Here is a 13,888-nt window from a genome sequence, read left to right as displayed (position 1 = left end):
TGCTCTATACAGCGGACTTTTGTGGGTAGAACTTGGGAAGAATAAAGTCAGTGAATGAGGGAAGTGAAGTGGGGTGAGTAGGAACAGAATGATGAGCAGTGAGAGTAGGAAGTAAAATGCAGGGAGATTAGTCAGGGCTTCAGAGGAGGTGGGACATGGGAGTAGAGGTGACCGTAACAGAGAAAAGACAGAGGCCCTTGAACTCCAAGGTGCAGGAACACACAGGGGAGGGCAGTACCGAGGGCGGGGATGTCAGGTTTCCAACTGAATGTGGAAACATGTACCAAAGAATCAAGAACAGTGTGAGGCAGAAGCTGATGCCTATGGGAATACCTTGGTGGGTAACACATAGTTAAATGATTAACTTCACTGAAATGGAAGAATGTTAACAACCTATTTGGTCATAGAACTGAAAGGGACATTAATCTTAAACTCAAAAATCTTCTTTTACTGCATTCCACTCTTTCTCCTAGAAGTAATAGCTGATATTTATTGAGTCCTTACTATACGCTCAGCCTTATGTTATGCTGAGGCAGATACTATCATTCTCATTTTATAGCTAAGGAAACTTGAGTTCAGCAAGAATATAAACATGGTAAAGATTACAGAGCAAACAAAAGACAGGACCGAGATTTAATTACAGATTTTTTTTTAACCCCAAAGTCTCAGTTCTTAATGACAAGCCATAGAGTTTAGTCTGATGATATAAACTGAGTTGCTAGATAACACACATGGTTACCTATGGACTAGCTGCTATTATTACTCATATTCTCAGTGATTTATTGGCTTTCTAGTGTAGGGAGAAGGAGGGTTCTTTTTTTTTCTTTCAAACTATCACCTATGCCATCAGGAAGCAAGATGAAAGGGTAAGTTAGACTATTCATTTTGACAAGATATTCAGGACTGAATAGTGCCACGCATAAGGGAAATCTAGCTCTTTTCAAATGAATCCCAAAATCTGCAGAAGAAAAAGATGACTCACAAGAAAGTTCTTTAAAAGTATCTCTTTATTTGCTAAAAGAATATAATCTGGCATATCTATACAATCCATCATGCAAAAATATGGTAGGCATTTCATAAGCAATGCAGAATTTCAATATCTGTACATTTGCTCAAATAAAAGATAAACAAAGGCTCAAAAGTGACAGCTTGGGATTAAAGAATACAGAAGGAGCCAACTTTCTTCCCCAGGATCATGACTTCCAATGCCAAGAAAGCACACAGTTTCAGTACTGCCACTGAAGGTACTGACAGACAGGTGAGGACCATCATGTGTGAGCTGATCCACTGGAGGCCACCACCTCGTGCTCAGTTTCACTGTGTGTCCGAATGGCTCTGGACAGCAGGCACTAATGTATCTGTATACAAACAAGTGGGCTTCCCAGGTGGCTCAGCGGCAAAGAATCTGCCTGCCAATCAGAAGATGATGGTTCCATCCCTGGGTTGGGAAGATCCCCTGGAGAAGGAAATGGCAACCCACTCCAGTATTCTTGCCTAGAAAATCCCACAGACAGAGGAGCCTGATAGGCTACAGTCCATGGGGTCACAAAAGAGTCAGATATGACTTAGCAACTAAACAACAATACAGGTAGGAATTATCTGTTGAGTTAACCTAATTCAGGTGGATGAGACTCTACCAGCCTCAGGAAGTGTCCTTTTGCTCAGGCACCAAGCAAGGAGCTAAGAGTTACAATTGCTTCCTTAAGGAAGTTACAGTGATTTTCCTTTCTGTATACTAATTAAATTTCCCCAAAATACTATCACAAAGCACATTGTAAATAAATTGCTCAATAGCATGATGGGCACTAAACTCTGGTGCTAACTCAACCTGCAAAGCTGTGGTTTATTGTAAATAAACGTGGAGAAAGAGAGGAGAAGACGACAAGCCCTTTACAATCAGATCCCAAAGGCTGTGGCTTAGGGCACAGACCTCCCTTTGAGAGGCATCCCAGAGAGTTTTCCTGGCTGTGAGATGCTCATAGCAACCTCTGCTGTGCAATTATGACTCTCCAGGCTCAGCAATAGCAATCTGAACCCAGTAATCCCTAATCTTCATCCCATAAGGAAAGAGTGGGAGTAGTGAAGCCCACTTTCTAAGTAAGCAAACAGAGGCTTTTCAAGGTTATGCCATATAGATAGGGCCTGCAACTAGCCATATTCAGGACAGGCTTGGAGTTCAGACCTGCCCGACAACAAACCTGAAGTTTTCCACTGCACCAGACTATTTCCAAAGGGATCAAAAGCTATTTCTGACCTTGAAACCCTCCTTACCATTTCTGTGAATTTAGTCCCAAAGTAAAAACTCTAGGGAAACTTACAGAAGGGCTAAAAAATGCCACCCTGAAGAAAGGTAAGTTACAGACTTCTATGCTGCCCACAGCTGTGAGATCAATTGGGCTCCCAAAGAGACTTAGATATGTGGTCTATTGGGAAGATGACCAGAAATTTTACTTAAAGATACTTCTAACCTTATGGAGAAAAATCAGGAAATAAGGAATTCAAATTAGGTTCAGCATTTTATATTCTCCTGAAGGAGGACCACGAGACTAAACGGCCATCTCCTGGGTGAATGTTATGGCAGGAGACTCTGAGGCACGGCATCCCACTGACTCCTGGCATTGTCTACTGTGAGTGAAGACAAAGGACTGGAGGAAAGCAGAGCCAAAATGCATCTCCTCCCAACTCTCCAGTCCCGACTGTGAGGCAATCAGGCATAAGGCTTACAATGAGAAACAAAATAAATCCTTGGGAATTCCCTGGCAGGCCAGTGGTTAGGACTCCACACTTTCACTACCAAGGATCTGGGTTCAATCCCTAGTCAGGGAACTAAGACCCTACAACCCGTGCAGCAAAAAAGGAAAGAATGAAGACAAGGGTCTTTATTTTTCACTTGGACCTGCTTTGTGAAGCCTAAGTTCAGAAGTACCTATGAATACAACTCATCAGTCCTCCTTTCCCTTTAAGATTGCTTCATTCAGAAGTACAACTTTTGGTTGGAATGCATTTACTTTGAAAATTCTGTTTTTTGATGAATTTTAAATATTTGTATTGAAAATCAGAAATGATGTTTTAAACAGTACATTTCTTAAAAACAATAATTATTATTAAATTGATATTTTCATTGAGGCAAGTTAATTTCCAGGGATGAAAAAAAGTGTCAGTGGGAGGAATTTCATTTTTTCTGAACAGGTTACATCCTTTTAACTTTGGTCCAATTTAGACTTTGAAAGATCTATACTGATAAAAGCCACAGGAGACAACTCTTACTGGTTTGCTGCTAGAGGCTGCCCAAATCCTGTGACTGATGGATCTATAACAGAATAGCAAAGGGGAAACTCACATACAGTCTTCACCATGCCTTGGTGGAGTCAGCAACCATAGTGCCAGCCTCAAAGGCCTCCAAAGTTCCTGAAGGCATAACTGGCTGTGGCTGGTGAGTGGGCAGAGGCAGCTGAGCAGGCCTCTCCTTCACTCCCTCTTCCCCTTGACCTATTTTCTGTTCCAGTTATGTGAGATATTCTGAATCTTTTTCATTTTGATCCTCTGATCCAGCATCTTGTACCTTGCAGGATGCTCATCAGTTCTCTTCGGGACCGAAGGTGCATAGGAGCTAGATGCATAAGCAGGGCGTTTAAAGTGACGCAGAGGAGGCTTGATGACTGGAGCCATGCAAAGGAAGACAGACAACGGTTAGCCTCACCAATGACACAGTGTGCCTGAATCCTGTGGGCAACTTCCTGGCCCCTAAACGCGTTTGTTTTCTTTATAAGCAGGAAACAAACAGGGTTGAACTCTCACTAGAAACCTTATTGCAAATACATGAATAAGCACATTCTTACCTTGGCCATTCAATTAAAATAAATAAAGACAATTTCCTAGAGATAGACAGTGATGACGCCAGGATACAAAGATTCTGTGACAATGAATGGATGAATTTAAGGAAGAGAGAGCAGTGGTGTCACTTTGGGAAAGAGTACAGTAAACACAGGAGGGCACGGCCGTGTTGTTAATCAGCACTTACCACTGCATGTAAGCTTCTATGGTTGCAAAGCAGCATGCAATCCTGGAGTGCGAATAAGAAGCACATCACCACTGAGAAAATATTCACAAAGTCCCTGTATAAAGGTCTAGTAACCAAAATATAGAAAGAACTTATTTTTTTAATTTATTTTTATTTTTTAATTATTATTATTATTTTTTTTTACTTTACTTCTTAAACTCAACAAAGGGAAACAAAAAACCCAGTTTAAAAATAAGGGCCTCTCTGGTGGTTCAGTGGTAAAGAATATGCCTGCTTATGCAGAAGACATGGGCTCGATCACTAGTCCAGGAAGATGCCACATATCGTAGAGCAACAAAGCCCGTACTCCACAACTATTGAGCCTGCGCTCTAGAACCTGGGAGCCGCAACTACTGAAGTCCAAGTGCCCTGGAGTTCATGCTCCACAGCAAAAGAAGCGACCGCAACACGAAGCTCACACACCACAAGAGAGCAGCCCCTGCTTTCCACAGCTAGAGAAAAGCCCACACAGTGACAAAAACTGGCACAGCCAAAGATAATACGTATTTTTAACAGTAAATAAATATAAGCAAAAATCTGAACAGACTCCTTGCCAAAGAAGATATACACACAGCCAAAAAGCACGGGCAAAGATGCTCAACAATTTTTGCCATTCAGGAATTGCAAATTAAAATAACAATGATATATATATACACTACATATCTATTAGGATGTAGTACTGTTGAATGAAAAAAAGCATATATACATCTAATCTCACAAAAACATATAAATGTGTGCATAGGAAAATCTGGGAGAATGTACATTTAAACCATAGCAGTGATTATCTCTGAGTAGTATAAACATGGAAATTTTATTTCTTTTTGGTTGTATACATTTTCTATTTTTTCTACGATGATCAAGTTTCAGTGTTCACATTACTAAACTTTTTTTAAAAGAAACATACTACTTTTAAATGGAAATATACTATTAAAAATCTCTTTAATAGAATCAAGTATCAGAGCTACTGAATAAAATCATACATAACAGAAAGTCAGGAAAACTGAGTTTACTCTGAGCTTTAGTCCTAGACCTTTCAGAGTACTCATCGCTGAGTATACTTTTCATAGCCTAGAGATTAGTATTCATTCATCAACTTCTTAGAGCACTTTCTGTGTGTCTTGAACAAAAGAGGCAGAAACCTCTGCCCTCGTGGGGCTTTCATTCCAATGACCCCCTCTGGAACCTGTGACTTGTTTACAGAAGGAAGTGTTCAGTCATAATAAGTGATGATATCACTACAAGCTGCATACTACCCACACAAACTTTGCCTTTAGAATTTAGACTAACACATAGTTAAGATCTTCAGCAAATCATCCTGTAGTGCCATAATAATGTATATACAGAATAGATGATTTTAAAAAGATCTCTGAAAGTTTCATTCTGTTTCTTGGGGTAAACAAGAGATCGCAGCATAAAACACTCTATGAACAAATATAAAAAGAGTCCTGTTACCCTGGAGAATGGAAGAGAAACAGGTGAGGGCCTCAAATTAAAAGCTGATTGTCCCACACGTCTGGGCTAGCTGATTTACTGCTCTTGAAGTCACAACCCCTCTCCATATTCATTCTATTTTCACTACTCAGCATGAACCCAGCCAAAGTATTATTGAATTTCCCACTTCTCAGCATGAAGAAACAGTAACCGTTTGCTAGAATTCTGATTGTCAGAACAGAAACTCTCCTTGCCACTGGGGCTGCTGCAAATAGTCGAACCCGCTGATAGAGATCGGCTCCCCACAGAGACTGTGGAAATACTCACGCCTGCTGTCACCCCCACTCAAAATGCGGGAAAAAAGAAGAATTCATAAGTGCTGTTTGTACACACTGATTGCCTTCCCCCTCTACAGCGGAATGTGATTTGATGACAGGGCAAAACAGCAGCGCCTGGGATGAGCGCACCATTTTGATCTTAATGAGGACCTTTCTTCTGGAGTGATGCTGCGGCCACTTAAGGACTCTTCATCTTTTGGCTATTCCTGAGCTATTTATGGAAGTGGGGGTCGGTCCTTTCCCTTTCAATGACTGGATGCCTCCCACAGTTGAACCCAAGCAGTAGTGTTACAATCTTCCTCCACTCACCCACCCCAAAACCCTCCCCACTCAGGAAGAGAAGGACCAAATTGGGAACAGAACCCCCTTTCCTTCATATGCTTGATTATCAGCAATTAGGACCTTTTCCCTCTTGGGGACACAAATTCTGCTGTCATCTCCTAGAGCAATTTACTTGGAGAAAATTACCTCATTAGCTAATGCAGATTTGACAAAGGCAAATATCTGCAGTGAACTTGGGAAAGTCATTCTCTATATTACTGAATACTTTCAAGTGTGCTTAGGAAAAGAAAGGTTCCAGACAAAAACGGACACATCATCCTTTATTTGACAATTACACACAATGTTTGTTTTTCATAGAAGTGATGCTCTTTTAGGAGTTTTAGTCCTCATTTGTTTAAATCTTATTTTTTCATAAACGCAAAGGTGTTTTCATTCTCATTCATTCTTTTTCATTCCTCCCAAAGTGTCTATGACTTTCACCCTTTTCCCTCCCAGCATCAACCTTTTATTCTGTCTGTCTCTAAGACCATTTTGCTCAATAGCTACCTCCCCCCACCGCCCCTCTTAGGAAACTAACACAGAGAATTCTTCAGAAAATAGATAGAGATTTACTCATATATTGAATTAATATAGCTGTTGGTTGGATTCAGATGTTGAAATATGAATGAAGTTTTTTGAATTGCTTGTTTGTACTGATTCTCCAAGTACCCTTCAATCAAGTTGTAAATGTGGCCAGCGTTGCTGGGGGAGCAAGGGGTTCTTCAGTCAAAGGAACTGGGTTAAACTAGTATGTTCATGGCAGGACTTCTCCGAGACCTAACTGAAGGTGACATGGGTTGTGAATCCCTAAGAACACCCAATGGCATGTGGTTTTCTAGATTTCATTAGTCTAAGGAGCCCCCTTCATCAGGAGCATGCCACTCTTTCACAAAGACTGGGTTGTTAATTCATCATTCCTGTTGCTATCATATCATATTATGTATTCTATTAATTCAGTATGCCCTGTTGTCTGCACAGAGAGCAGGCAGAAAGAACGGTGGCTAGTACTCATCTAATCTAGGTGCAGTCTAATTTCTGTGGTTAAATCAAAATCTGTATTAGAACTCAACTCTGTGTTTTTGGTCCCCTAGAACTGCAGTGTCGTCTTTTGGAACCACTGCATTGGTAGCAGCAGCAACTTTGAGAATTTCTTAAACTTTGCTGCAGAGCACTGCCTCCAAAGACAGCAACTTGGTTCATTTTTAGCTTCTGAAAAATTCTAATATTGGGACCTTTTTAAAAAAAGAAAACAGAAGTGTTGAGCATGTGTTTTCTTCTCTTTCAAAGATAATGCCATTACATGATCTTGAAAAAACCTGGACACATTTTGTAATTTCATTTATACACACCACATACACTAAAACTAACAAAGTACAAAATAATCTTTTATTGCCTCTTAAATGCTGTTTTACATGGAGAACAAAATCCCATTGCCACACATTCCTTTTCTGAAATCCATGTCTATTGGTATCTATCTGAAATTTGATGCAAAGTCCTTATAAAAATGCACAAAAATCATCCATGAGTTTTGAATTGCCGGGGATTGACATGTTAAAATTCATTCTGTGGAGGATGGAATGATGTAAGAACTGAGTTTGTGATTTTTATTTAGGATCTCTGATGATAAAATTATATATCTGACATACATCATATACTAGGCATGATGCAAAGAATTTAATATGAACCAGCCTTTAATCTTCACTGCAGTCCAACAGGGAGGCACTATTATCACCTCCTTTTTGAGTGAGGAAACTGAGGTGTAAAGAGCTTAAGAAAACGTTTACACACGCATGTTAGAAGTCTTGATTCTGGGTTCACAGCCAAGTGGTCTGAACTCAGACCTCCAATGTTTAACATAACCTGAGACCTAAGTTCAGGGTGAGTTTTAATGACTATCGTAATAAATTAAAACATATCCGAGTATGTATCTGTGATACATAGGATTCCTGAGCACCCTTATTAGTAACCATAATCATATTTCCCCCAAAGCAAAAGCAAATCACACCCCATTAATACAATTTGTGTGGTAACGGCTCAGGAAGGAATTGCATAAAGGTCATGGCTAACAATCTCTTAAATAATAGTTGCTTTTGTCTCTTCCTTCAGCTATGCAGGGTTGGGAGGCTAACAGCTATTCCAGAAGTCTGAGCATGGGAGACAAGCTTTCAAGTTAGGGGAGCCCCACAGTCTTGAATGAAAATTTTAACTTGGTGGTTCTCACCCCTCACTGCATATGACAACCACCTGGGGAGCTTTTAAAAATCTTGAGTATATATGGAAGCAACCTACATGTACCTCAACAGAGGAATGGATAAAGAATATGTGGTACATATATACAATGGAATATTACTCAGCCATAAAAAGAAATGAAACTGGGTCATTTGTGGAGATGTGGATGGACCTAGAGAGTGACATGCAGAGTAGAGTAAGTCAGAAAGAGAAAACAAACATCACATATTAACACATACATGTGGAATCTAGAAAAATGGTATAGATAATCTTATTTGCAAAACAGAAACAGAGATACAGATGTAGAGATAAATGTATGTGTATCAAAGGGAAAGAAGGGAAGGGAGGAATTGGGAGATTGGGATGATACATATCTATGATTGATTTGTTGTTGTTTAGTCATTCAGTCGTGTCTGACTCTTTTGCAACCCCCATGGACTATAGGCCACCAGGGCCCTCTTTCTTTGATAAGAATACTGGAGTGGGTTGCCATTTCCTCCTCCAAGGAGGCTTCTTGACCCAAGGATTGAATCCATGTCTCCTGCATAGACTGGCAGATTCTTTACTGCTGAGCCACCAGGGAGACCAAGGTCCATCTAGTCAAAGCTATGGTTTTTCCAGTAGTCATGTATGGATGTGAGAGTTGGACTATAAAGAAAGCTGAGTGCCAAAGAACTGATGCTTTTGAACTGTGGTGCTGGAGAAGACTCTTGAGAGTCCCTTAGACTGCAAGGAAATCAAATCATCTGACCATAATGCAGTAAGATTAGATCTCAATTACAGGAGAAAAACTATTAAAAAATCCAACATATGGAGGCTGAACAACACACTGCTGAATAACCAACAAATCACAGAAGAAATCAAAATTTGCATAGAAACGAATGAAAATGAAAACACAACAACCCAAAACCTGTGGGACACGGTAAAAGCAGTCCTAAGGGGAAAGTTCATAGCAATACAGGCACACCTCAAGAAACAAGAAAAAAGTCAAATAAATAACCTAACTCTACACCTAAAGCAACTAGAAAAGGAAGAAATGAAGAACCCCAGGGTTAGTAGAAGGAAAGAAATCTTAAAAATTAGAGCAGAAATAAATGCAAAAGAAACAAAAGAGACCATAGCAAAAATCAACAAAACCAAAAGCTGGTTCTTTGAAAGGATAAATAAAATTGACAAACCATTAGCCAGACTCATCAAGAAACAAAGGGAGAAAAATCAAATCAATAAAATTAGAAATGAAAATGGAGAGATCACAACAGACAACACAGAAATACAAAGGATCATAAGAGACTACTATCAACAATTATATGCCAATAAAATGGACAACGAGGAAGAAATGGACAAATTCTTAGAAAAGTACAACTTTCCAAAACTCGATCAGGAAGAAATAGAAAATCTTAACAGACCCATCACAAGCACGGAAATTGAAACTGTAATAAAAAATCTTCCAGCAAACAAAAGCCCAGGTCCAGACGGCTTCACAGCTGAATTCTACCAAAAATTTAGAGAAGAGCTAACACCTATCCTGCTCAAACTCTTCCAGAAAATTGCAGAGGATGGTAAACTTCCAAACTCATTCTATGAGGCCACCATCACCCTAATACCAAAACCTGACAAAGATCCCACAAAAAAAGAAAACTACAGGCCAATATCACTGATGAACATAGATGCAAAAATCCTTAACAAAATTCTAGCAATCAGAATCCAACAACACATTAAAAAGATCATACACCATGACCAAGTGGGCTTTATCCCAGGGATGCAAGGATTCTTCAATATCCGCAAATCAATCAATGTAATACACCACATCAACAAATTGAAAAATAAAAACCATATGATTATCTCAATAGATGCAGAGAAAGCCTTTGACAAAATTCAACATCCATTTATGATAAAAACTCTCCAGAAAGCAGGAATAGAAGGAACATATCTCAACATAATCAAAGCTATATATGACAAACCCACAGCAAACATTATCCTCAATGGTGAAAAATTGAAAGCATTTCCTCTAAAGTCAGGAACAAGACAAGGGTGCCCACTTTCACCATTACTATTCAACATAGTTTTGGAAGTTTTGGCCACAGCAATCAGAGCAGAAAAAGAAATAAAAGGAATCCAAATTGGAAAAGAAGAAGTAAAGCTCTCACTGTTTGCAGATGGCATGATCCTCTACATAGAAAACCCTAAAGACTCCACCAGAAAATTACTAGAACTAATCAATGACTATAGTAAACTTTCAGGATATAAAATCAACACCCAGAAATCCCTTGCATTCCTATACACTAATAATGAGAAAACAGAAAGAGAAATTAAGGAAACAATTCCATTCACCATTGCAACGGAAAGAATAAAATACTTAGGAATATATCTACCTAAAGAATCTAAAGACCTATATATAGAAAACTATAAAACACTGGTGAAAGAAATCAAAGAGGACACTAACAGATGGAGAAATATACCATGTTCATGGATTGGAAGAATCAATGTAGTGAAAATGAGTATACTACCCAAAGCAATCTATAGATTCAATGCAATCCCTATCAAGCTACCAACAGCATTCTTCACAGAGCTAGAACAAATAATTTCACAATTTGTATGGAAATACAAAAGACCTCGAATAGCCAAAGCGATCTTGAGAAAGAAGAATGGAACTGGAGGAATCAACCTACCTGACTTCAGGCTCTACTACAAAGCCACAGTTATCAAGACAGTATGGTACTGGCACAAAGACAGAAATATAGATCAATGGAACAAAATAGAAAGCCCAGAGATAAATCCATGCACATATGGACACCTTATCTTCGACAAAGGAGGCAAGAATATACAATGGATTAAAGACAACCTCTTTAACAAGTGGTGCTGGGAAATCTGGTCAACCACTTGTAAAAGAATGAAACTAGAACACTTTCTAACACCATACACAAAAATAAACTCAAAATGGATTAAAGATCTCAACGTAAGACCAGAAACTATAAAACTCCTAGAGGAGAACATAGGCAAAACACTCTCCGACATACATCACAGCAGGATCCTCTATGACCCACCTCCCAGAATATTGGAAATAAAAGCAAAAATAAACAAATGGGACCTAATTAACCTTAAAAGCTTCTGCACATCAAAGGAAACTATTAGCAAGGTGAAAAGACAGCCTTCAGAATGGGAGAAGATAATAGCAAATGAAGCAACTGACAAACAACTAATCTCGAGAATATACAAGCAACTCCTACAGCTCAACTCCAGAAAAATAAATGACCCAATCAAAAAATGGGCCAAAGAACTACATAGACATTTCTCCAAAGAAGACATACAGATGGCTAACAAACACATGAAAAGATGCTCAACATCACTCATTATCAGAGAAATGCAAATCAAAACCACTATGAGGTACCATTTCACACCAGTCAGAATGGCTGCGATACAAAAGTCTACAAGCAATAAATGCTGGAGAGGGTGTGGAGAAAAGGGAACCCTCTTACACTGTTGGTGGGAATGCAAACTAGTACAGCCACTATGGAGAACAGTGTGGAGATTCCTTAAAAAACTGGAAATAGACATGCCTTATGATCCAGCAATCCCACTGCTGGGCATACACACTGAGGAAACCAGAAGGGAAAGAGACACGAGTACCCCAATGTTCATCGCAGCACTGTTTATAATAGCCAGGACATGGAAGCAACCTAGATGTCCATCAGCAGATGAATGGATAAGAAAGCAGTGGTACATATACACAATGGAGTATTATTCAGCCATTAAAAAGAATACATTTGAATCAGTTCTAATGAGGTGGATGAAACTGGAGCCTATTATACAGAGTGAAGTAAGCCAGAAAGAAAAACACCAATACAGTATACTAACACATATATATGGAATTTAGAAAGATGGTAACAATAACCCTGTGTACGAGACAGCAAAAGAGACACTGATGTATAGAACAGTCTTATGGACTCTGTGGGAGAGGGAGAAGGTGGGAAGATTTGGGAGAACGGCATTGAAACATGTAAAATATCATGTATGAAATGAGTTGCCAGTCCAGGTTCGATGCACGATACTGCATGCTTGGGGCTGGTGCACTGGGACGACCCAGAGGGATGGAATGGGGAGGGAGGAGGGAGGAGGGTTCAGGATGGGGAACACATGTATACCTGTGGCGGATTCATTTTGATATTTGGCAAATCTAATACAGTTATGTAAAGTTTAAAAATAAAATAAAATTAAAAAAAAAAAAAAGGAAATCAAATCAGTTAATCCTAAAGGAAATCAGTCTTGAGTGGTCCTTGAAAGGACTGATGCTGAAGCTGAAACTGAAACTCCAATACTTTGGCCACGTGATGCGAAGAACTAACTCATTGGAAAAGACCCCTATGCTGGGAAAGATTGAAGGTGGGAGGAGAAGGGGCCAACAGAGGATGAGATGGTTGGATGGCATCAATGACCTGATGGATATGAGTTTGAGCAAGTTCCAGGAGTTGGTGATAGAGAAGGAAGCCTGGTGTGCTGCAGTCCACGGGGTTGTAAAGAGTCAGACATGACTGAGTGACCGAACTGAACTGAATAACATACTGTATAGCACTGGGCACTCTACTTAACACACCGTGGTGACCTGAATGGGAAGGAAATCCAAAAGGGAGGGGATACATGTATGGGTATGGCTGATTCATTTTGCTGTACAGTAGACTAGTGCAACATTGTAAAGAAACTATACTCTGATAAAAATTAATTTGAAAAAGTCCTGGGTACCCCAGACCCACAAAAGCAGAATCTACTGGGGCTGGGTGTTAGGCTGAGGCCTCAGGTGTTAGCTCTTCAGAAAATTCCACGGTGCAGGAGTTTGCAAACTGTTTTAGTCTCACCAATCTTCCCCTTCCGCATCTTCACAAAGCAAACAACACCAAAAATATTTTGGACATTGCAAGTGTTCTGTAAACTGTAAACAGCTGGCTGGGGCTCTTGCTATAGTCTGATCACAACAAACTGCCTGGTTGGGAAGGAATCCTTTTTGCAGCATTTAAAGCTACTTGTGGTCTTCAAAATTGTGCCTTTTTTTTTTTTTTTCTCTCCTACTGGCATAGGTTTTTCTTCCTGTTGGGTCTACCATGAAAACAAAGCTCTGAGAAATGAAAAAATAAAAAGGTTCTTTTTGTTGGGAAAAACAACTTTGATGCTTTCACTTGAGAACTGTGAGGAAGTCCACATGTAGAAGAGCCAACATTCAGAGTCAGCAATCTTTTCTCAACACACTGAAAACTTGGAAAAGCAAAGAGTAAGACCAAAAAGTATGTTCCTGGGGTCTGACTAAGGGATGAGAGTAACAGTGGGAGATTTGACGTAGAGAGACCTGGTTTTAAAGCCTCCTTTATCTCCCCCAGCTATTTGATTTGGGGCAAACACTTGCCCTCTGGAAGCCTCCCTTTTTCCCTATGAGTAACAACATTCTACACCGAACAGGGCTCCTTGGAAGGACTCAGCAAGATGTGGCATGTGAAGGATTATCACGGTGTCTGGCACAAAA

At 39.7% G+C, this 13,888-nt stretch overlaps 1 protein-coding gene across 1 annotated transcript in view; it reads right to left on the bottom strand.

Annotated features, from left to right (window-relative positions):
• Positions 1 to 2,865: 2,865 nt before the first annotated feature.
• Positions 2,866 to 13,888, bottom strand: part of PDE1C (phosphodiesterase 1C) — a 539,497-nt gene continuing 528,474 nt past the window's right edge. The window contains exon 19 of the mRNA XM_025291219.3: positions 2,866 to 3,659. Within this exon, the coding sequence (XP_025147004.1) occupies positions 3,490 to 3,659 (170 nt within the window). The 3' untranslated portion in view covers positions 2,866 to 3,489. The remainder of the gene's footprint in view (positions 3,660 to 13,888) is intronic.

This window comes from Bubalus bubalis, chromosome 8, assembly GCF_019923935.1.
Source record: "Bubalus bubalis isolate 160015118507 breed Murrah chromosome 8, NDDB_SH_1, whole genome shotgun sequence".
Taxonomy (NCBI): Eukaryota; Metazoa; Chordata; class Mammalia; order Artiodactyla; family Bovidae; genus Bubalus; species Bubalus bubalis.
This window is presented reverse-complemented; position numbering and strand designations above follow the sequence as displayed.